The sequence below is a fragment of the Salvelinus sp. IW2-2015 genome, linkage group LG33 (genome assembly GCF_002910315.2).
Source record: "Salvelinus sp. IW2-2015 linkage group LG33, ASM291031v2, whole genome shotgun sequence".
In the NCBI taxonomy this organism is placed as follows: domain Eukaryota; kingdom Metazoa; phylum Chordata; class Actinopteri; order Salmoniformes; family Salmonidae; genus Salvelinus; species Salvelinus sp. IW2-2015.
The window spans coordinates 6,359,704-6,385,105 of record NC_036872.1 but is presented as its reverse complement, the minus strand read 5'-3'; the positions used below and the strand labels follow the sequence as shown (position 1 = coordinate 6,385,105).

General features: G+C 43.6%; 1 protein-coding gene across 7 annotated transcripts in view; it reads left to right on the top strand.

The window, feature by feature from the left end:
• Positions 1–25,402, top strand: part of mef2cb (myocyte enhancer factor 2cb) — a 106,263-nt gene that overhangs the window by 40,400 nt on the left and 40,461 nt on the right. For all 7 annotated transcript variants that reach the window (XM_023978490.2, XM_023978489.2, XM_023978488.2 and 4 more), the window contains exons 2-3: positions 8,172–8,360; positions 24,310–24,513. In XM_023978490.2, the coding sequence (XP_023834258.1) occupies positions 8,307–8,360; positions 24,310–24,513 (258 nt within the window). In that variant the 5' untranslated portion in view covers positions 8,172–8,306. The remainder of the gene's footprint in view (positions 1–8,171; positions 8,361–24,309; positions 24,514–25,402) is intronic.

Genomic DNA, 25,402 nt, shown 5'->3' with positions numbered 1-25,402 from the left:
CTTGAGGGAGCGTTTAAAGTGAGCTGGGGGACCTCGTGTTTGAGGGAGGGGAGGGGAAGGAAAAGGGAGGAAGGGGGATCACCGGCATGGGCTACGCAGCCGTACTCACATCAGGCGCGTTGGTTGCTGGAGTCAAAACCAGATTAAATGTTCAAGACACTGTCAGGTTCTGATTGAGGTATGCTGGCCTGACTGGGGGATTTAGATGTCTTGGTACATTTGTACATGTACTGTAGGTTGTTGTGTCTGTGTCTGTGGAGTTGAGGACCACTGTTAGGCTCTAGTGTTAGTGTTGATGGTCTGATAGACACTTTTGTTCCTGAAAGCACTTTTTGTTTTTACTGTGAAGACTTCTTAATATTTATTCAGTGTAACCATAGAAATGTTCGGAAGAATGAATGAACCACTGTCTGATTTTTGATGCTATTAACTTTAGTGTCGTTGTTTCCTATGGTTGCTTACTGCAACATCCCAGTGCGTCTTGTTTCCCGTGTTCCATGTTTGTTGTCATTCCGAGTTGACTGCTTGCCCTCCCCAAACCATCATCCAAGAGTTGTAGTACCCGGTTTTGTCCACAAGCGCGAAAGAAGGAGCATGCCTTTGTTTGAGTCGGTTAATGGGGTCATTTATGCCTCAGAGAGAGACTGAGAATGAGAGAGAGCAGAGAGAGAGAAGAAGAGAGAAGGCAGAATAAGAAACTAGATTCGAGACTAGTTGATCTTGCAGTGGGAGTGACATCCATTAGTGGTGATGACAGTAGTGACAAATCATGACCGGAAACTTCACCAGGAGGAATGAGTTTTTACTCAAATAACTTGTTTGCTTAGCTAGCTATCTACAGCACATTGCCAAATAGGTCAGGCCACCCACACGAAATATTCTGAAAATACATGATCAATTGATGTTTACTGATCATGAAGTGCACGCAGTTACTTGCTGTATAACGTACTGATGATAGATCTAAAATGTTGGGGAAATTGTTGGCATGGAAATAATTGTAAAATTAGTAGTTAAGACTGTGCTCTTCAAGAGGGGATCATATTACAACCAAATAGTTGTAAATCTATTTATTTTCACATTCTCTGAGAAAAATGAACACTCAGTTGTTTAATGTTTTTAGCCTGAGCTGGAGTCTCCTTAACCCCCAGAAGGCCAATCGAAACATCTCTGGCACCTTATTGTGAGTGGCATTATGACAACAACTAGTGAATAGTACCTTCTTGCCGAGAATAACTACAAATTCCAATAGTATGTGCTACAGCATGATCGAGGCGATAAAACTACAGTGTATATAAATATTTTTACCAGAGGGATGCTGGTGGGAAGGAGCTATAGTAAAACTTGTAGTAATTGATTTAAATGGTGAAGGAGCGGAGGAAACAAAGAAGCACTCCACTTACTGTCACGGTCAAGCACCCAACTTCAAAATAGAAGTTTTACAGAATTTGTGTGTGAAACACCTCACCTTGTCAGATCCAGCTGCTATGTAAGAGCTTGCCGTATCTACCTCCTGCATACTTTCTGTCTTTCCTCCCTGAGATCCTGATCGACTATAGAAAGAGGGGGAACTGTCTTCTCGTAAGGCAGCACGACTCAGACCGGAGGAGGAGGCTCTCTTCTTCTGGGAGCCGACCCAGATCTTTTCTTCTTCTGGGTATCAGGACACTCAAGGGCCACGCAAAAAGCACCAGCGACACAACTGATCCAGCTCTGTGGGGTCCTCCTCATCTGAGGAAAGAGGACAAAATGGATCATGAGCAAGGACAGGGCCTCATTGGGCGAGGTATGCGGGCGGTGAGTAGGGTGGGTTGCGTGTGTGTGTGTGATCTGTCTTATAGGCTAGTGTGTCCCTCTCTTTATAAGTGCGGCTCGGAGCAGCAGACGGAGTGTCTACAGTCTAAAATATATATTGTCCAAAGTGTGTCTTGAGTATGGTGTGTGTCTACAGTATATGAATGTGCCTCTTAGAGATGTATGATAATTGTTTTTATTTAACCTTTTATTTAAAATAGGCAAGTGCAGTTTAAGAACAAATTCTTATTTTACAAGGACCAGGCCTAGGAACAGTGGCGGTTAACTGCCTTGTTCAGGGATTTGATTTAGCAACCTTTGCAGATTACTAGGTTCCTGCCACCCCCAAGGTTAAGGAACGTTAGTTGCTCTGAGGATTATAAAATATAAGAATCCAGTTAAAAAGCATAGAGACACAAGAAATCTGCCTCCCAGGACACGTGGGAGACGGCAATTAATCTTTGAAGATGTGTGTTTGCCTGCTCAAAGGTTGCGCGTGCCTGTGTATGTATCGCAACATGCCTGTGTGTGGTATGTGTGTGTGAATGTCTTCAGTGTCTATGTTGCCCTGTGTGCGGTGGCGTGTCCGTAGGTGGCCTCACCAATCTTCCAATCTGGCTTGAGCTCAGGACTCAGCCTCGTGTTACGTCTCCTTCATCATTCCTGTTCTTCTCCTGTAGCTCACTTCTCAGTACTGCTTCTATCCATGTTCTTGCCGTACAGCTCCAGATTCCACTGACGCTGTGTTCGCTGATCGTAACTTAGCTCTGGAGGGAGATAGAGAAGACAGAGGAGAGGTTAGTTGAGGCATAAGGCTGTAATGAGTTCGGGTCTAGAGATTGTGTAATTGTATGGAGTTCTATTGTTCTGGATTGCGACTTAGCGATTACACATGGAACACGACTCAGTTGGAGTGAAAGAACATAGGAGAATGTAGTGATGTAAGATAGCTCTGTAGTTTGACATGACATTGTTCTTAGCGTACATATTCTATAATTGTATGGATTCAGCTCTCGCCAAAATCTGTCCAGAATAAGCCCCGAAATGTGTTTTCTACGGGTTTAAGAAGGGGAATGAAAAACACTATGATTTAGAAACGCCGGCTAAACTGTAACTCTATATCGCCATATTGGCATTGTGTGAAGCGGATCACTGGCAGGAACGAGAAACATATTGGAACTCGCCAAAAATGTCTGAACTTTACCGAGTAAGCTCGAGTCTTGAGAAGGAGTTTTATTTACAGAGAATAAAAATAATGTATAGTTAGTAGACCAATAAACCTACTGAAGCCGTTCGTGTTGAAGGCCGCGATACGTGTGCCCAGATCACGTTAAAGCAAGTAACAACACAGATGGCATCTCTGCCTGAAAAACAACCCAGCTAGAGGTCGGCGTAGGCAAACACAAGACTGGTGTGAGTGGGGATGCTGCAGGAATGGCTAGAGTAGGAGTGTTGGTGTTGTGAGAAGAGTATTGGTGATAGGTGATATAGCACAAAATTCCCAGCGGAACACGGCTGGCTGTTATTACATCCAGTCAGAGGTGTCCTGTCAGTCTGTCTGCGATGGGACGATGTATTTATTGGACGGATGTCGGTGCTCAAAATATATAGTCAGTGATTTCCTATAACGATGGTTTATTACCGCGCTGTTTGGTGCGAGTTCAGTAACACATTTACCTTTAGCATCAAGGAACGACCGGAGTGTCCAATTGCAGACGAGCATCATGATTAATGAAATGTCATTCTCACCAATAATGAGGGCGTCGTCAAAATAAAATACGAGTTACGGTTGATTAAGTTTCGAACGGTAGCAGGACATAACTTTTTTTATGATTTTTTGCAGAGCAATTACAGGCTGGCAGTAAATCGCCATTTCACCCTATGGGCAAAAGAGAGAATTGAGGGACGAGGTGTTGTGGCGTCTCATCCCTGCGATTATGTCGTTGCTTCCATAAGGCGCGCAGTTAGCCAGAAGCAAAAGGCAGTATGGGAATAACAAGCTTGAAATAAACCAGTTCATTGAGTAAACTCTAGCCTAGCCTAAGACATAAGCCTAATGCCTGCGCCTTACTGTAAAAATATTAATCTTAGTTGATAGCTTGTCCACTTATAAACAACAGGTGTCAAGAGTAACCACGAATAACTTGCTTTGAAGATTAAAAGCTACTTTCAGTGCGCGAACTTAATCCCGCGTAAAAATCCCTGTCGCTGGGGGAAAAGGGGGGAGAAATACAGGTGAGCTTCAACTAGCCGTTGGCTGGAAGGGCCATCTATTGTGGAGAGGGAATAAAAGGGGTGAAACTAGCGAGCGTGGGGGCAGAGCGTAGCGGTCGAGAGTCAAATGTGAGACGAGTTAGATATACATGGCCAATTCAGCAGACACCTTCTATTCCAAAGCGAACTGGGTACGAGTAGTGGGAAACAGAATTCAAATAAACAGGATTACAAATTTTGATATTATGGATGGTCAGTCGCTTGCATCGTATAGCTCTGTCTATGAATTTGAGAGTAGATTGCAGTTTCTCGCTGCCCATCCCTTAGCTTTTTAGCAAAAACGAAAGAGAGGAGCAGGGAGACACTGAATTGTTATTGTTTGACGTACTGCTGAATTGCCACTTTAAGAGTTAACCTCTTTGGCGCATGAAACCGCTAAGCGGGACACCTTACGACAACATCAAAACGGATGAAATTGCAGAGTGCGAAATTCCAAAGTACAAAAATCGTAATATTAAACATTCATGAAAAATACAAGTGTTTTTTCATCATTTAAAAAGCTTAACTTCTTGTTAATCAACCGCATTTGTCAGAATTTCAAAAGCTTTACGGTGGAAAAAGAAACATACCAAATGCGATTAATCATGAAGAAACAAAGAGCCCCACACCGAAAAATGACTTTTTTCAACCAGCACCAGCTGAAGTTTCACAAAATCACAAATAGTGAAAATAAATCAAGGAAGACTTGAACGTGTGAGAGAAGAACTTCGGCGATGAGAGAGAGAGAGAGAGAGAGAGAGAGAGAGAGAGAGAGAGCTCAACCAAATATAAGAAAGCTCAGGAAATGTTTTTCTAATAATTTTACCATGGAATGATGTGTATACCTTTGATGTGGAACTACCCCATTCACTTCCATTTATTTTTCAGCCCCATAACGGGTTACCTTTAGACAAGTCTTGTGAAGCTTGTGGGTGCCGTAGAGCAAGACAACCAACATGTACGTGTTCGTGAGAGTCTCAGCTTTCGTATGAGTTTTTAGCTCAAACTGTTCGACTCTACAGACAGAAGTTGGCACATCTGTTGGACCGACTTCAGAGAAGTCCAGTGACACTTGTGGGGGTCGTAGAGCAAAACAGAGAACACCATCGTGTTCATGAGAGTCTCAGCTTTCCATAGTGGGTCGTTTCTAGCACGAACCGTTTGGACTCTGCAGATGTTTTTGTGACAAGACCGATTTTCGGGATGTCTCCCGGTCTGACAAACACCGCTGACAGTGATGAATTGGGTGGATCGAGACGCAACCCATGCAAAAAGGAGAAGTCTCTACCTTAAACAGAAAGATTTTTATTGATGTTTTTTATTAAGCTAATTACATTTCCGCGCGGGCACGCAAATCGACTCAAGGGGGCAAGCTTGGTCGCCATGTTGGAATGAACATGTGAAACCTGAGAAACTGTCAACCTGGAGACCATTAGGAGCCATCAGGCTATGGGCTATATCTAACTGGCTTGATTACCCTTCACTCCACCTCTCAGGAGATGTGTCCACACCAGTGGCATACAGAAGAACAGGTGTTGTGAACCTGTGCTCTCCAATGCTGCGGATAATTCTCACTTGTGCTTCTCAAGCAAGATCAGATGGGAGTGTAACAGGGAAGACTTGTGTTTCCGCTCAAGGGAAGGGTCAAATATACAGCAGTGTGTTCACTATGGGGGTTTGGAGGGGCTTTCTTGTGCTTTATGTCACTTAATAAACACATGGATTCAGGTTAGAGGGAGATCAAACAGGAAAGGGAAGATAGGGGGAGGGAAGTGTGTGTGCGTGTGCATGTGCGTGTGTGTGCCTGTGTATGTGTGTGTGTGCATGTGCGCGTGCGCATGCGTGTGTGTGTGTGAGCAGTAGAGAGAGAGAGCGAGAGAGACTGACATGTCTTTTGGTGAAGCGGTGTCGTCTTCCACATCAATGTATCCGGCTCACGCTGCCAGGTGCTGGAAATCTGGTTCAGAAAGGAGAGAAAAGAGAAGAAGGAAAAGGGGGAGGAGAAAAAAAGCAAGGTAGATGGAGGGTTTTTATTACGACGGCTCTGACAGCTCCCTGCATTGCACTGAGCTTAAATAATGGGATGCTCATTTGCATAACGAGGYACGTTATCACCTCTACTGTCAAAAGAAAAAAACACAACAACAGCTCTTCTGCTCTACCCTGAGATAGATTGGGTTGGCCTACTTTAGCACTCTGGAGAGAAGCACCAGAGATCTGGCTTACCCAAGCGCACACACACACACATGCACAACCTCTTTGGAAGTCAGCTATTTCACTCTCACACACACCATCGGTCCAGCTCAGCCCACACGCATGCACTGCATACACGCTCAAACACAAACAGACGCGCACGCACAAACAGACAGACACACGTGCACGCACACTCATACACACACACACACAGACAGTGGTGTAAAGTACTTAGGTAAAAATACTTTAAAGTACCACTTAGGTAGTTTTTTGGGGTATCTGTACTTTACTTTACTATTTCTATTTTGGGGGGTTTACTCCACTACATTCCTGAAAAAGATATGTACTTTTTACTCCCATACGTTTTCCCTGACACTCAAAGTACTCGTTACATTTCAAATGCTCAGGGAGGACAGCAATGTTGGCCAGTTCACGCACCTATCATTATAACCCGTTGTCATCTCTACTGCCTCTGATCTGGTGGACTCACTAAACACAAAACCTGCATTTGTAAATGAGGTTGGAGTGTGCCCCTGTCTGTCCATACAATTTTTAAAAAACACCAAAAATATTGCGCCGTCTGGTTTGCCTAAAGATACACTGGGCAGAAATCACTCTGCCATTTCCTGGTTGCTAAAATTCTAATGGTATTTCACTTTATGTGACAAAACAAGCAAATATAGTGTAGGGAATCATTGTACCATCTAAACCGCTGTGAAATATATTTTCCATTCCCAAACTATTGTATTTTCAGCTGTTTGAAGCTGGTGTTCAAAACCAAAAAGTAAAAGATGCAGAAACTAAATGTAAGAATGAGAAGCATAGAAATAGCCTACATAGAACAGATCTACAGCTTCTTGCGTAGACGCTTTTCAATGAGAGTGACAAAACTTCAGGAGTATTTTACTGGGTGACTTTCACTTTTACTTGGGCAAATCTCTATTAAGGAAGCTTTACTTTTACTCAAGTATGACAATAAATAGAAAAATCCACCACATATATCCCAGACTTTGGTACAACACACTCATGCACACCACTCATGCCACCACTCGCACACCACTCACGCACTCACGCACACACACACACACACACACACACACACACACACACACACACACACACACACACACACACAACACAGACACAGACACACACACACACACACACACACACACACACACACAACACACACACACACACACACCACACACACACACACACACACACACACACACACACACACACACACACACACACACACCACACACACACACACACACACACACACTGTGTCCAGGTGGTTTAAGCTCTGTTCTTTATGGAATTTGGTTCCATTTCCATTGTAGGGAATCAGCTCTATTGCTGTGATTTTAAAGGTAAAACTATAGTGTTTTTGTCTGAACAAGGCAAGGCTAGGTTTTTAATCAGCATCCAAGCCAGTCTCCATGGTACCCATTTTGGAACCGTATTGGAGCTAGACTAGACTAGACTAGTCATACCTTGCGTCGTTTCTGTCAACAAACTGCTGTTTTTCGGGAGGAACAAACTGTATTTCTTAGGCTGGAGGGTAATGTTACACTGTAGGTGATTAGAGCGTTTAAGTTAGCAGCACTTTCAAAACACTGTCAAACTCTCTGTGAACGAGGCGAGAGCCTGACAGCACTGTCTCTCCTCATAGTCGGCACGGAAATGCAACAAACCTGATTTGCATGATATCAACAGTGAAAAACACAGCGCTGCTTTCACAACATGTTGACGGATTCTTGTCTTTCTTCACCCCTCCTTGTGGCTGCGATGATGTGACTTTTCTCTCTCCCCCATCCCCCCCTTGTTTTTTTTGTTGCCATATTTCATTTCACTTAATGTTTATCCTCTCTCTCTCCTTCTCTCTCTCCTTTTCTCTCCCTCTCTCTATCTCTCTTTCTCTCATGCAGATACGGATGCTGGAATCTTTGAATTGATCGGAGCAAGTAAAGAAGAAGAAAGAGCAGTTTGAGGGAAGGCAGAAGAAGAGCGAGGGAAGAAAGCGTAACGTTCTTTAGGAGAGGAGAGAAGAAGAGGACGGGACGATGGGGAGGAAAAAGATTCAGATCACGCGGATTATGGATGAACGCAACAGACAGGTAAGCCCCATGGAGAGAGGAGGATGGATGAGTGGAGGGCTGGATAGGAGGAGGAGTATAGGAGGGGTGGGGAAACACCTTATTGTGGCCTGGGAGAGAGGACGGTAGGTGTGCTGACTGAAGTCTTCAGGGAGTCTGGATAGGATGGTGTCTTAGTGTGTGGGGGGGGGGGGCAGAAGGGTGTAGGTGGGATGATTGTTCTGGGTACCCTGGGGGTAGTAGTTTACATAGGGGTAGTAGTGGGTCTTGTTTTTGTTAAATTTAGCGGCCCACTTTGAGGCTAACAGGCAACAAACACTGGTGGCACCCTTTCATACCCTATCACACCATGCCACCCGCTTTAGGTCATGGCAGTGGAATATTACTATGCATGGGGGTGGGAAGGGAGGGGAAGGGTGGTAGAAAACACAAACAAACAACCAAACAGAAATGGGCTGGTCCGAGGTGGGATTTACTTACCACACACTGCAGAACCCGAGAGAGGTGGGTGGAGCTGAGAGAGCACTGAGAGGCGGACATGCTCCCTCTGTGGCTGAGCTGGTTATTGGGGCTTCTGTAGTTTTCCTCTCAAGGTAGAGATGCACTATCTTAATTTGATATGTTTTTCACAGCAGGGAAAATAATCTACGGAGCAATTTCAGTGCAAACCAAAAGTGTATTTGAAATTTATAATTTGGAATTTCAATTAGGATATTGAATTGGAATGTAATATTTTGGAATGTTTAATGCACAAATTGAATTATTGAAATCAAAATTTTAACTTGTATTTCATGATTTCAACTGAATTGAATGGATATTTGCATTCAGTTTTAAAATTAAATGTCTATTTAATTGAATATTCAAATTCAATATTCATACATACATTTTCAAAATGGTATACATACATATTGCATTAATTGTCTGTGTATCAAGTTTACAAACCATCATTTCAAGAAAACCAACGTTTAAAATATTCAGCTTCTCAGATGCATTCAGATTCAGTTTACAAATTCAGTTCTCTAAATTCAGGTTCAAAACCAGTGACAACATCCTGGTACTTTGCCAGCTCGGAAAGTAGAAGAGATAGATTCCAATGCTCTCTGTGGTAAACAGAAGCTTCTGGCGGTTTCTGAAGCCATGTTGAATTTATTTACCTTCTATGAATTTGGCTCGAGCATTTGAACCGCTTTGGCTATAAGCTATTATGACCCCATTCCTGAAAGCTAAGACTCTCTGGAGCATGGATATGCTCCCCTCTATGATGATCACAGCCGGTCGCGAGTTGCCCTAAGTGCCAGATGACCAGTCCGCCCCTGCTTGAAACTAGACTATGTCAAACACAAACTGACACATCAAACTAACACGTCTTCAGGTCTCAGGCAAGGTTCTCATCACATAAGCATTGGATCACCAAACCACGCGAGTAACTTTGCTGGATCTTGAAAACGTGCACGAGTGTAGCAGACGGGGATCTGTGAAACTCACAACTCAGCCTGAAGTGTCGCCCCTTTTGCACAATTGAAGAAGGCCTTTTTTAATTGCGTGGTGAGTTGAAATGTTCAGGAGGGCGGGCACAAGCTCTAAATCATTTTGACAGTAACCCTCCGAAAAGTCATTCATTAACCTTTTTAATTTCCATGAAGCTAAGTGTTGTTTCTTTTGCTTCAGGAATGTGACTCGGGTCTTGAAAAAAAAAAAAAATGTTTACTGATTGAAAGTACAAGGGGATATCGGTGAACAAATGCCGTGGTCAAGACTACGACGGCACCAGTGCGATGAGTGGAGCTTCCTCAGGTGTTCAAAAGGTGCATATCAGACCAAGAGCCTAATCCGTCTTAGGTAGTTCTTTATGCGAAGCGACAGTTACAGGGATGGTAAAAACAGCTTGATTTCCATAGCAACATCAGGGAAACTGGGAAGAAGAGAGTGGTGCTTCAAATAAGCAGTTCTGCCACATCTTTAATTGAGCCTCTCATTCTCCTTAATCGCCGTCCACAACACATTACGTAAAGAGATGAAATGTATAGGAAGCTCTGGGGACAGGTTGTTTGGATACCGGACAGCCAATAAATTGGCAGATGCAAACGGATTATCATCTTTAACAGTTCTTGAGGGCTTGAACAAAAAAAGCCGTTTCCGATTTTGTTCATACTGGTGAACCGGCTTTTGTGTTGTATGGTTGCAATATGAACAGTCCCTTATCTCTGGTATATCTTAGAATGCGTCATTCAGTTTAAAGTTGAAATTGTGCGCAGCGCCATGGAAATATAATACACAATGTCTCAGGAAAGACTGTCTGGGTTGGAAATACTCAGTAGAGAAAACAGTCAGGCCCGCAACCTGGACCTACATACAGACCGTGGTGAAAACATTTACAAACAAAAATGTACGACTTAAGGAGACCAGGGTATTGGCCAGACAAAACCTGCTGAGTTAAATAGTGGGCGAATTCATCCTCAAGGCGACTACTTTTTTAAAAAACTGTTAAGCTATTTGATGTGTAATGTTTTATAAAAAAGTTCATGAATAGCAGCTAAATAACAGCTAAATACTGCATATAGATAGTACACTGCATAATGAAACAGTCCCTAGTAAGCTAGTGTTTTAAGGGTGGACTGACTGTATTGTTTGGCATTAGGTTTTACGCACAACGACTTTCTATCCAAGCTGGGAGAGAACACGAGGACGGATCATGTCATGCAGGTTCATGTTGTCTATACAGGACAGTTGTATATTCTCACAAATGTATTGTAGCTGATTCGTATGCTGCTGCATCAAACATGTATTTAACTATCTGCAATGTTTGAATTTCCAACTTTAATTACAGAACACGTAATTACAATATTGCCACCACCCAGCAGGCAAAAAGTGGCAGCATTGCAACACTGTGTATTGCTTCGTGAAATGTTAAGACTTGAGAAAATGACAATAAAATAGGCCTACCAATAATTTTATGGCTACTAGCTAATGCAATGCTATACATACCCTGGTACCGCAGAAAGCCTATAATCGATTCAACAGGCATGCAGCCGCATAGACATGTCGCAATTTCAGCACCATGGACAGCAATCGGTAGTCTATACTTTGTGATAACAAAGGGTCACCCCACCTCTGTTTTGGCAAAAGTCTGAGGGATGTAACGATTCTCAAATTCATAGACAGAGCTATGGAATCAAGGACTGACCATCCATGATATAAAAATGATAGTTTTAACATGTTTTGAGGCTATACAGTGTTTGACTAAATGTACTTTCCAACCATTGGAGTAAAACAAGCTTATATTTTGAGTTCTGGTGGGGTATGAGAGTTGAACTAAGCTCATGAGGCATTTACAAGTTGTATTTTTAAAGAATAAATGGGTATATATCTTTAATTTATAAGTCCAAAAATGTATGTAAAACTCAGGATTCTAAATTTAATGTTTAATACATTTTAGAAGATGAGGCAAACATTTAGATAAAGGCAAAGTACTTACCATCAATATCACACAGCTGGCTTCATTTGTGTAACTGTCCAGTGCTTCTAGATTTCTCTGAAATATTATTACTAATAATTAATTACAATATGAGTGAAAAAGTTTTCCTTCCACAAAATGGTGTGGGCGTCATAAAAAATATTGGCCAGCTCAGGAGGATGACATCATCCTCTATGAGGAAATAACAAGCATTTTTGAAACAGTCTGTTTGAGAATCAAGTTTGAGGTGCGGTTTTTGAAGTGTTTTTTTTCTCCAATTTATCAACAACATTATTTGGGTATGAGTTAACAGAATTTAACTTTTAAAGGTGAGATTTTCAATGGACAGTTCATTTAAATGAAAAACGACAAAACATCAGCTACACAACCCAGGAAATGGATGGAGAAAAACTTCTCTCTCTCTGCCCTCCAGGCCCACAATCCATCACTTCCTGTGGCACCAGTGACCACCGCCACTCTGTCAGCTCCCTGTCAGTCCAATTCGATCCATATGCTGCTAATGTGCCCCCTCCCCTCACAGGTCACACACACCCAGGCTGGCCCTCCCTCCCCAGTCCTCACCACTCTGTGAACCATTATCCCATGCAACTTACTGTCACAACATTCAATGGTTATTACATCCAGCACAGTTGTTGAAAGACTCTCTTAGATCCTTCTACTGTGCTTGTCATTCTGTATGGGCTAACATCTAACAGAGTTGCTCACTGACCCCTCTAACCTCTGGCAGTATGATATCTCCACATAAACACTGTCATTGGGCTCTCTTCACACTGCCATTGTGACTTGACATAAAAATGTGCTAGAAATCAATTGGACTCCCCTGAAGCGGCTGTTGCAGCTGGGTGGACTGAGTGCTCATTAGTGAGACAGAAGAAATAAGAGAAAAAGAGAGAAGATTGGTGAAAATAGGAGGAGGGGAGTGGAGCTGTCATAAACTCTGTTATTTCCTACTTGACTTTCTGGGAGATCTACAGTTGTTCCCAGACATCAGTGACAGGTTATTGGAGTCAGTGTGTTGTAGTCAAAAGGAGGAGAGAGAGAGAGAGAGAGAGAGGGAGTGTGGAGGAGGTCAGGGAGATTCAGTGGAGAAGGCTATCACGTTGCACCAGTGCCCACTTCCTGTCTGCTGTTATCTCAGTCTCCTTTCCCTCCCTCCCTGTCCCACCGCAGACCGGGCTCACCGGTCGCACCAGGCACTCCGGCTCCCGAGGATGAGGAGGGGAGAGAGGGAGACAGGAAGGACACCTGAGGGGAATCAATACCACAGATATCCGGGGTTCGTTTACAGAGAGAGAGGGAAGGAGGGAGGAAGAGGAGGGGGTTGAGAGAGAAAGAAAGTGAACAAGCATATAACAGTTTATACCTGAGGTCTCATGTAAGTCATTTTACACCAGCCTTTTTACACATTAATTTGCATTCATATTGATACAAAATCCTTATATAAACCTTTTAAACAACTTTTGAATAAGCTCTTTTGCTTTTTGCCGTACGTGGCAATGGTGGTAAAATGACATCAGTTCTCTTATGTCTGAGCCAAGCAACAAGGATATGAAGGTGACCGTCACAAGACAGACAGAGACCTTTGGCACACAGAAACATATTTTTTATTTATTGTCGAAATGGCTGCCTGGCCTTTGCATATTTTCACTTCCCCTTTGAGGAAACCTCTGTGCGCTTCAGCCAAATAAACATCAGAGGTGTTATCTTTAGCCTCCACATTCTTCGCATGTTTGTGCTATTTTCACGCAAACGAGCTCCCAGCCTGCCCTGAACAAAACTCTTATGACTTAAAATATACTTAACGCTCTCTAAATCACAATCAATCTATACACATGGAGGAATAGATCAAAATTAGTTTGAAGTGGTAGATCTTAGTTTCACTCTGACTGGTATGTGGGCATTCAGGCCGATGTGGCTGTCGACATTTGACCTCTCATTTCATAGTATCGTTGCTATTGCGGCGCAGTGTAGACATTAAGGGAGCCTTTCACCTCTATTCACTAGAAGCGTCCGCTCCCCTGCTCTCCTTACCTTTTACTGAGTGGCACCGTTCTGTTAGGGCTGTCAGCACCACCCTGCCACCCACCGGGCTCCGCAGCCCACCTTGGCGCCATCACCGCGGGCACGGGACCTCCGTCTCTCTGGGCGGCCACTTTGGCCTGCCACCCCAGGCCCCGAAACACTTCCCCTGAGCAGGGGCACCACGGCCAGGCCTCCCGGGCGTTGAATGCTTGCCCAGAGCTCTGGACAGAGGGCAGCAGTGTTTGAGCCCTGGCTCCCACCCCCCCGGCCACTCAGACCCTCTCCCAGCCCTGGGCACATGAAAGAGCCCCCTGTGCCATAAACGCATGGGACGCAGACAGAGAGCAGACACACACACACACACACACACACACACACACACACACACACTTACATACATTTGTATTTAACACACACAAGCACACATACATTTAAGTAGAAACACTGAGGTAAACACATCTACCGCTCGTCTTGTCGTTAATGTCCAGGGTCAGCCATCATGGATTCCAGCTAATTGGGTATAATTGAGGGTAATGCAGAGTGACAGTTCAGCCGTGTGTGTGTGTGCGCGCGTGCACGTGCGTGCGTGTTTGTGTGACAGTGGGTTGCAAAGGGGAAGAGCCCCTTTGGAGGGGTCATAGGTTAAACATGGATGAGGTCATCAGTCACAGGAAGTAGACCGCTGAACCCCAGCAATCACATTCCTCCCCAATCACATCCCTCCCCAATCACATCCCCCAGTCAGGACTCAGAGAGAAGCGAACACAATGATATCTCTTTCTTCTTCTTTTTCTCTTATCGAGACAACCACAGCACCGCAGAACGAGACATGGTTCTTTCACTCACGACAATTGTGCCGTGTCTCCAATCAACAGTGGTGTGGTGAGAAAGCTTGCAAGGTAAATTAACAGCGGGAAAATAATGAGGCCCTCAGGGTATTTCGTCACCCCTGCACTCCTCCTCTCTCCCCCAGTTTCCCACCTCTTCTCTTCTCCTTCTTCTTTTCGCGATCGTTACCTATGCGAGTCAGGCTCCCTCTGTGTCAGTCTGCTCAGCCCAGAGAGCGCTCGCAGAAATACCTCACCTTTCCTCCACTTCATGCCCTCTTTTGTCTTCTTATCTCTTTTATCTGCCTCTTGTGCTCCTCTTGTACTGCCATTTTCCGCTTTGTCCTCTTTTCATGCATCTTGTTTCTCTACGATTCACACGAAGGTAAAAAATATAATTATTGGCGGTTTCCCTTATTCCTTCTTTCCCCTCTGTCGTTCAACTTGAGCTCTGTGCCACGAGGCATTTTCATCCTCACAAATGAATGAAAAGGAAAAGCTATTTTGGTGAATCTCGCCACCAACTCGGCCCTTGCAGAGTAACATCCACAGCGGGCAGTGGATATATTACTTTCCACTTGTGGTTTTACAGAATAAGCAGGGACATACAGAGCACGACCATACTCGGACAGGAGTGCTTTTCTCAGAAGTCAGTGCCTCGGGAAATAAAAGCCAATGCAGTCTCTGCATTTGCCATTTTTCATATTGTAATGTCGAGAAAAAAATTCAGACATTACTTATTGATAGACTTTAATTGATTAACTTCAATTGAAATGTAATCTCTTGCACAGGACCTTTGTTTTTGCTGTACTCTGAAAGTCTAGGACAGGCTATTAGGAGTGGGTGGGTGCTGGGTGGTGCAGGGGAGTAGAGTACGCATATATTAGAGATGTGAGCTGGAACAAAGCTCCTGTTGTCATCATGCATCTCCAGAAGCCTGTTTGGCCCAGAAGGAGAGTTCAAGCCCAGGTCTTGGTCTCCTCTCCTTAATCCTTTTGTGTGAGGAGTCCATCTCTTCCTGCTTTGGCTTCTGACAATGAGTGTTTGTGTGGAGGGCGTAGGGCTGTGGCGGTCATGAAATGTAGCATCTCCAGGCTTCCACGCATATAAGCTGCATTCAAGCCGCTGATGTGCGCCTTTGGAACGTCTACAATTAAAAAGTCTAATAAATAAATGTAATAACACCAACACAATAAATCCATTATTTATTTTAGCCAGGTCTAAAGAAACATTATGATATGAAGAAAATGTAAGTCAGAAGAACAGAATATGTGTTAGTCTACTGTATGTTATCTGGCTATGCACCATGCCATAGTCTGTAGGTTTGTTCTTTTAGCAGACCAGATACTGTATGTTTATAAATCCCATTACATTATTTTATATTATATGATTTTATAGTCAGAAGAATATCATTTAACTTAGCTGAATGAAATAGAAAGATTATTTTTCCCATTCTGGAGCACGTGTGCATAGGAAGTGGCTATGTTAAAGTGTAAGAGCAGCTGAGATATAAATAACACGTATTTCACTCCACGCATCAACCACTGTTTGAGGAGCATGCTCTCGCTGGGCGACAGGTGTATGCCAGGGGCTCTCCAACCCTGTTCCTGCAGCTACCCAGTGCTTGATTTGAGAAACCAAGGGAAATCGGTTCGGGAACATCGGTAGCTTTCACAACGAAACATATTTCACTAAACTGTTGACAGCCCCTCTGCACACTTGAGAAATGAATAAAGGACAGAGAGAGGAGGAGATGGAAACTTATGGCGGTGAGATGTTCTCTATAGCTAAAGGTAATGTTTCAGCCTATTAATGATGAAAATATATAAAATTCCCTAGTACTTGACTATTCAAAATCATATACAAATTCAACAGAATTGTAAGCCGCCCTGCACAATCAATGAACCAACAGCATCATCGATGGTATTACATTCTCTCCCCGACTCGTGGATAGAACTTTTGGAGAGGTAACCCAGTCCATCCAGTATGCATAATAAATATAGTCCACACTCAAAGGCGATTACTCAAAATCTGATCTTCAATCAGTTTATTTTATGTTTCTCAGCAATGCATAATATGCGGCAGGCTATGTATTGTACTGTATTGCAATCGTAATCTTAATTCAGGTATTTTTTTCGGGCTTGGACTCATAAGCCTATGCATATGTATAAGTTCAAATATGCATATGGGGGTTTGAATGAATCATCACCTTAGAAAGCGCTGTCCATTTCGTTGTGTTAGACTTTTTAAACAACATCCACAATGACCGTCTTTCTTCAAATGGATCGTCACAGTGAGGTGAGTTTTACAAGTATGATAGGCGTACTGTTTTGATGGTAAGTGTCTGATGTGATTTTCGATTGCACTTGCATTGACGTCAGAGTGGTTAGAGGGACAATAGAGCCCTGACTACCAGGCCGTTAGTGACCTAATGGTTGTTAGGGTACTTCCAAAACATGTCCTGAGTGCATAAGAGGAGATTACCGTGACTCAACGGTCGCGTGAATTTTTACTGCTGTCATGACTCATGTGTGGCGGTAATACGGTCACCGCAACAGCCCTAGGAGGGCCATGGTAATGAGTGCTGGCGTGCATGTGTCTGTATCTGTGCGTGAGTCTTAACAAAATGTTGTGTGTGTGTTTGCTTTGTTAAAATGGCCGCTCTCGGTTTGCTTTGTTAAATGCCCGCTCTCGGTCCTGTCTTTCTTCCCCCCCCCCCCCCCCCCAGGGAAGTGCAGGCAGGAGGTGGGAAGCAGAAGCGAAGCCATTGTGAAGGGGAAGCCACCGGGCTCTTCCTGTTATGAGAGGAAATGCATACAAATGTGTTTCCTGTGCCCCCCCCCCCCCCCCCCCCACCTCTCACTCATTGCCTCCCCCATATGGCAGAGAATCAGCCACTCAAATCAAATCAAATCAAACTTTATTTATCACACGCGCCGAATACAATAAGTGTAGACCTTACAGTGAAATGCTTACTTACAAACCCTTAACCAACATTGCAGAAGAGTTAAGAAAATATTTACCAAATAAATGAAAGTAAAAAATAATAAAAAGTAACACAATAAAATAACAATAACGAGGCTATATACATGGGGTACTGATACCGAGTCGATGTGCTGGGGTACAGGTTAGTTGAGGTAATTTGTACATGTAGGTAAATGGAGCTCCTTGTGGTAAACATGTTTGTCCTCTTTGTTGATGCGATCCGTCATGAGGGGACAGGGAAGGAGGGTGTATAGTATGTGAGGAGGCAGGATGTTCAGCCTCTGACCCGTTGAAGTGCTCTAGCAGACAATGCCAAATCTGGAGGCCTTTGGTGGTTTTAATGCACACTGTATATTCTCACTGTGCATCCTAAGACCATGAACCATTCTGTGCAACAATAGGTTTCTAACTCTGGGGCCCCTGAGAATTCTGCTGTGAAAACACACTCATTCACAGTTTGTTTGGTTTACACTGTTCTCCCCACCAAACCTCCAGCCCTGATAGCAGCAAAGGTGCTACAACAATGTTCTGTTATTAGCATGTTAATATTGCTAGTCCTCCATTGGACACCTCATTCAAGGCAAACGTGACTGACTGCATTGGGTTACAGAGTGGAAATAGGGACCAGAACATTGGTTAGAGATCCCATAGCGACAGGAAGTGCCTACGGTGACATCACCAGCACAAGGGTCGTGTCAGACGGTCAATTGCGTTCACATGTGGGCAGTATGTGAGGTCAGTGATTCACAGTGCAACGTTTCGCTAAGCCAACCAGTGAAATGCACCACCACTCAGAGAACTAACTAGGCCTACCTACTCCGTGTTGTAGTAGATATGTTCACATGCGCATATGGTTGATCAGATGCATTACTTGTATTTTCTATTTCCATGTGAAGAAAAAAACAAAAAACATTGTTCCTTGTGAGGTTGTGGTGCATGTGACTTTGAAAGGGTGTCAGTGTGTACTGTTCATATGTGTGTGTGGTTTTTTAGGTATAGGTGTTAAGATTATGGACTGGGGTTGGGTTGTTATTTTTATGTAGGTGTTACTTGTCATTTGGTCTGATTTTTTTTGTTTACAGGATATAATATGAGCTGGAGACACAGACCCCCACTGTGCCGTGTGCTACCAACCACAACAAAAAAAAACGTTTAAAGTGAGTGGGTGATGCCACCTCTGGGCCTGCATGTTCGCTCAGCTACTGTTCTTCCGGTAGAATGTACCGTTCCCTAAAGCCTCTGGCACCAGATCTTCAACTTCCTGTAAGTTCCTTCAACTTCCTGCCACCTGAGGAAGACACCACTTAGGACGTGTTCCAAACTAGCCTCACATGACCTTCTAGTGGTGTCTTGTTGAGTTTGTCATGTAGCAAGTAGCCAGCAGCAGCAGGCCTAGTTAAGCCTTGGTGTTTGTATTTCTGTCCCACTGCATTATAGATTCCAGTGGGCTTGTTATGACAGTTAATCATCCAGTCGCTACCTGCCTTTGGTCCTTGCGTCTGAACAGGGGTTTGTTTTTTTAGCATTTTGGTATGACTGTAAATGTCACCATGGTATTTAAAGCCCAGCGGAGCCATTCTGTGGTGAATCATTTGAGTTGTACTGAAGTCTAGAGCCTTTTTCATACGTCATGGTAGGGGAGTTGAAAGCGTGTCCTGTCTCTTCTTTCAACCTCTGTTGTCTTGAGCCTTGGTGGCCATTCGATATGGAGCTCATTGTGGTGTGGTGACATCATTCCCCAACTCAGAGGGAAGGCTGGGACAGGGTCTGTAGTTCATCTGAGGTGGGCCTATACAGAATGGCGCTGCTCATATCATCGTAGAGAAGAGGATGTCATTTGATATTCGATTTCCGTGGTGCATCCTGTCAGATTTCATTTCAGGAAAGGAAAGGCAAAACTCTATGGATATCTATCCATCTTCTTCTCCTCTTTCAGTCCTGAGAGATTCTCAGCTGCTGAAGACCTCAATGATACACTGAAGGACACTGAAGGACACTGTAGGAAAGATCTGTATTGATACGTTCATTTATTCCTTCACTGGTACATTGATCTGGTCCATCCATATCTGAAGTTTTTGACTCCAGAACTTTCACACTAGTAGACCGAAACAGTTGGCAGTGCTCCTAATCTCTTCCTAGCCATTTGTATTCAGGACGTGTGTAATTGGTTTTGTTATTGGGGAGGTTTAGCTCTTGTGTTTTTGGCTCGTGTAAGGTGTCAGTAGAGAACAGAAGAGACAAACGCTTCAGTTAATCAACATGCCTCGATCATTAGCAACCAGCTGGGCACTGTTCTGGAGATCTCTCTCTCTCTCTCTCTCTCTCTCGCTCCACTCTCATCAGCTTCCTGCTCCAGTCAAAGATAAAGGAGAGGAAGAGAGAGAGAGAGGAAGAGAGAGAGATGTAATTGAGTATCTATAGCCTTGGTGATCTGGAGAGGTGCCAGAAAAGACGACACTTGAATGTTTCTTATTGTCCTATTAGACCCCAGGTAATGATCATGTTATCACAGGGTCGTGAACCAATCAGATTCCTCCTCCATGCAGAGAATCAATGTAAAAGCACAGGATAGTGTTTATGAAGCAGACACCTAGTGGGTTTCACCTACACCTAGTAGGTTTCACCTACTGCGCTGGTATGGGTCGTGAGGCCCTAAAAAATTGTCAATGACTCCAGCCACCTGAGTCATAGACTGTTCTCACTGCTACCGCACGGCAAGGGGTACCAGAGAGCCAAGTCTGTGAACAAAAGTCTCTTAAAGCTTCTACCCCCATGCCATACGACTGCTGAAGAGTTAATCAAATGGCTACCTTGACTATTATTTGCGCTTACTCTCTTACACTGGCTCTATGCACACTCACTGGACTCTACCCACACACTCACACATACTCTACTCCAACACACATATACACACACACACACACACACACACTACATACGCTCACACACACACAAACACACACACAACTCACACATAGACACACTTTCACACTCTTTCACACTCTTCACATATGCTGCTGCTACTCTGTTTATTATCTATCCTGATTGCTTAGTCACTTTTACCCATATCTACATGAACAAAAAAACTACCTGGCCCCTAACATAGAAATCATAATGTTTCAGATTAGAATAACGTACTGAACAGTATGTGTTATTAAATGTACTAACTATACGCTTCTGCTGCTCTATACTACAATTGTGCAGATTCTAGTTTCCTCCTTCATCCTTTGCCCATATTAACAGTATTGCAAACATTTTTGGATCCTAATGTTAACAAAAGCTGTCTGTGTCATGAGATTTTTATGATGCTTTATTATAAATAACTACACAGTTGGTGACTTATTTTTTAGTATATGGTATTGTAGTCAGTTTTAATGAAGAAATGACCAATGTTCCATGTTTCAGATTAAGAATGTATTACCAATTCTTATAAACAAGGCTAACCCTCTTCTGCCCTATGCATAATTCATAAATATATTCCCAAATAACATACCCTAGATGAAAGAGAATCCTGAACTATGTGGACTGCAGGCATAAATGTGGTACCTACAGAGAACAAGCTTCTGTGAAACTGCAACTGTAGTGTCAAGACATTATGTGGGCATTCCTGAGTAAGTTCAACAGGAGATAAACCATAATCAGAAAATACTCTGAAACAGTGTTTTGCTCATCCCCGGGCAGGCTTGGGTAGAACAGGTTAAGGCATTTGTCCTTGTGTTTATTCCCTGTAAACAAAACTCAGAGGTTTCACTGCACCAAGAGCCCAGCGTCGAGCTTTCTTGTGAGCAAACTCATTTATAAAGTCTTCAAAGTTTAAGTTTCTAGCTAACTGGTTTTCTAGCTAACTGGATAGCAAGGCTGTTCAACCTGTCTTGGCACATTGTGGATCTTAGATAGTTCTTTATAAGTTTCAGCTTCCTGAAGGCACGTTCCCCTCCAGCAACTGTTACAGGCATTGTACAGAAGATTTGCAGTGCAATGCACACCTCTCCAAAAATGCTCTGTAGCTGCATCTTGTGGATGGCATTTAGGAGCTCTACAGGAGAAAGACCATCTGAAAAAGTCTTTATATCGTCTTTATATGTCACACTTCATTTTCAAATCCATCTGTGAGATCTTTGGAGTATTTGTGGCAAGATAAACTAATTTGGTTTTCAATCATCATCCTAAATGTAAGTATTGGTGAAAACTCCTCGCATATAGCTGCAACCGTGTGGAACCGCACGTCCAAATGACTGATTACACTATCCAGAGCCACCTAAAACACTGTGTTGCGAAATCCAGTGTCTGACTTCTTTTCATCTGCTATGTCATCTTCAGTCTCATCAGGGAAACGTCAAATTTTTTTCTGGCGGCTCCTCTGTTCACGGTGAAACTGAGTAGTACCACCCATTTCATTTGCCACCGTGGAGGCTTCTGCCAGAAGAGCGTCACCATTGATTACGCAGAGCCTGTATTTCTTCCTGTAGTGCAGGAAGCATGTGAGCTGCTTCAGTGTCCAGAGAAATATTTCCTGACTGAAGAATTAGGCTTCTATTCTCAATACACTGCAAAACTTTTCCCCAGAAAGTGAGCAGGAAGATGGCCTTCTCTGGCCACAGTGCTGGATCATGTAAAACCTAATCTTCCTCACTTCGAAACTGTCCATACTATTCCTTTCCGTTATTACTTGCTTGTTCAATCTCTTCTGTCACTCCTCCACTGGCACTGCTGCTACTCCTTAACTCCTCTTCCTCCTCCCTGCTCTCCTCTGCATCAGAGTCTGTCGGACAGCTTTCCGCTGACATTCTGCCTACCTGGGGCTCTCTTGGCACTAGGAAGTGAGTAAACAAAGGGGATTTTAGGTTTAATGTTTGCTCCTACAAAAGGTTACCGTACTAAAAATCTACTACTGAAAGAAAAAACGTGTTAATAATATACATATCAAAGAGAATACGTATTTAAGTGTGTCTAAGTCATCATGTGCCGAACTTTACAATTTAAAAATGGTCTAGTTATGCTGCTACTGCTACAAAACAATTGCCTCCCCTCCAAGGTCCGCTGTTTGAACTTCATGTAGTAGACACACGCTGGGATCTTTGTCTACAGCAGTAGTAGTAGTAGTGGCATCTACAGTATGGGTAGGTAGGCTACATTTTAGGTTTTAATTTTACTCTAGCTAGCTGACAAATGTCACGCAAAGATTGGGGAATACAGTTATAATAATATCTAAATAATAGCTAATTAGCTAGCCGTAGCTGGTAGCTCATCATCGTCATGTTAATAATTACTGCTCTGACTGAGCCGAGTGAGTCCACTGTAGGCAGCAAGCTATCACGCAGAAAAATGCCTGATCTGATTATGGTTATTCGTTTTAATTTTCATCCCAGATTTCTTTTTGTCTAACATTTTTTAAATGATAATCAAATAATTTTCTAAACATTTAGGAACCCTACCAGGCTAGGGCCCCATGAATCATTCATGTTTTCCCCCCTTTTCTTACCTTTTAACTCTGCATTGTTTGGAAAGGGCTCGTAATTAAGCATTTCACGGTAAAGCCTTCACCTGTTGTATTCGGCGTATGACTAATACTTCATTTTGAATATTTCATTTGATTTGAGCAGTGTTATCCCATCATGGAGGGCCAGGTAACAGACACATGAATAAAACAACTTGCATGGTTCTATTTGGAAACCTAAAGGTACCTTTTTATGTGTGTGTGTGTGTTTCAAGATGATGTGCTGAGGTACTGGGCCTCAAACATGCACGCATGCACGCACACACACACACACACACACACACACAAAGGTTCCTATATGTGAAGACTGCCTGCATGGTTTCTTTGGAGCAACATTTATATCTACCTGGTGCTTCAGGCGCTATATAAAACAAAACTCAGCGAGCAAACCCCTGGGCTATTTTTACCAATACAAAGTTGCATCTCTAAGACTATTAGAAGTCTTAGCGGTACTCTCGCAAGCGCACAATGGAGTTAGTGTGCGTGTGTGTGTTTGTGAGCGAGCGGTTGATACGCTCCAATCGTATGAAGGGTCGATATAAAGACTCAGATGTTCTATAATAAAGTGCAGTATGCTTTGATGTCGCCCACAGATGATAAACTGATCTGGCTCATTATCTCTATAAGACAGATCACTCTCGGTTCCTTAAAATTCTATTCGGCTTCTTTTTTTTCTTCCCCTTGCCAGAGTAGATGGACTGTTGCAGTAACCTCTCAGTGGGAGGTCGCAGTGGAGAACAGCCCTGACTGTTGAGAAATTCTCTCATGCAGCTTCAGTTTCATGATTTATGAGTGGAAAAGCTCTGATTGCGCCAGATTTCTCCTTTCTTCACACATTATGAAGGAAAACAAAGAGGTCGAGGATGGTGTTTTATTCTATAATACAAAATAATTAGATGTATTTATGAAATGTGTTAATAATCAAATGTAGGATCACATGTGGGAAAATCCAGTTTGGTGTTGACACAGTGGGGTCTGGTCTGGTCAGGTGTACTGTACAAGAACTGAAATCCCCCCATTCAAACCCCCAACAAGGAAAACACAACACACATTCCAGTGCTGAAAACCTGCCTCCCCCTAAATTCACCCTCAGCCGTTCACCCTGAAACCTCTCTCACTCTCTCTCCTCCTCTCTTCTTTCTCCCTCTCTCTTTCTCTCCCTAGGTGACATTTACGAAGAGGAAGTTTGGCCTGATGAAGAAGGCGTATGAGCTGAGCGTGCTGTGTGACTGTGAGATCGCCCTCATCATCTTCAACAGTACCAACAAGCTGTTCCAGTATGCCAGCACCGACATGGACAAGGTGCTGCTCAAGTACACGGAGTACAACGAGCCCCACGAGAGCAGGACCAACTCTGATATCGTGGAGGTGAGTCCCCGGACACCGTACACACTACACATGTTCACTCACACATACACACACACATGTTCACTCACACACATACATACACACATTGATACTCAATGACCATTGGGGTCATATCTAGACTACAAAAGCGTAAGGCATCCATCCAAAGTGTACAGACAACTATCCCTTGGGCTCTTTCTCATAGAGACAGGCCCCTATAGCCCCTGTCATCGGTAAGGCACCTATAGCCCCTGACATCGGTAAGGCCCCTATAGCCCCTGGCATCGGTAAGGCCCTATTGCCCCTGTGAGATTTAGCCCATAGTTAGTGTCCCCTTGGCATTGTTGTGACTCGTGCTCCAGGGGACATGTTATCCTAGGTCGCCGTGGCGTGGACATGGGTGATGTAAGCCTGGCTCAGTAGGACGTTAAATGGCTGTGTCAGGTGAGCCGCGCACCAGCCCACAGGGACAGGCCAACATGCTCCAACGTGACCAACGTGACCCTGGTTACACAACGGTCACCATGCTGATCTGCCTGACCCTGGTGGCCCACATACAAACACATATGCACACACGCATACACACACACACACACACACACACACACACACACACACACACACACACACACACACACACACACACACACACACACACACACACACACACACACACACACACACAGTGACTTAATGTTACACATAGATGCCCTCTTAAACCTACAAAACCACCTGAACACACACACACCCACACATACACACACACACAAAGGTGCCCTTGACAAAACAACATGTGAGAGGGGCCCTTGACAACACAGAAGCAAACATAGGATCACCAGCTATTAGAGTAACATAAAAATAGGAGAAGAGGGTCATACACAATAACAAAACAAATATGCCATCACGTCAA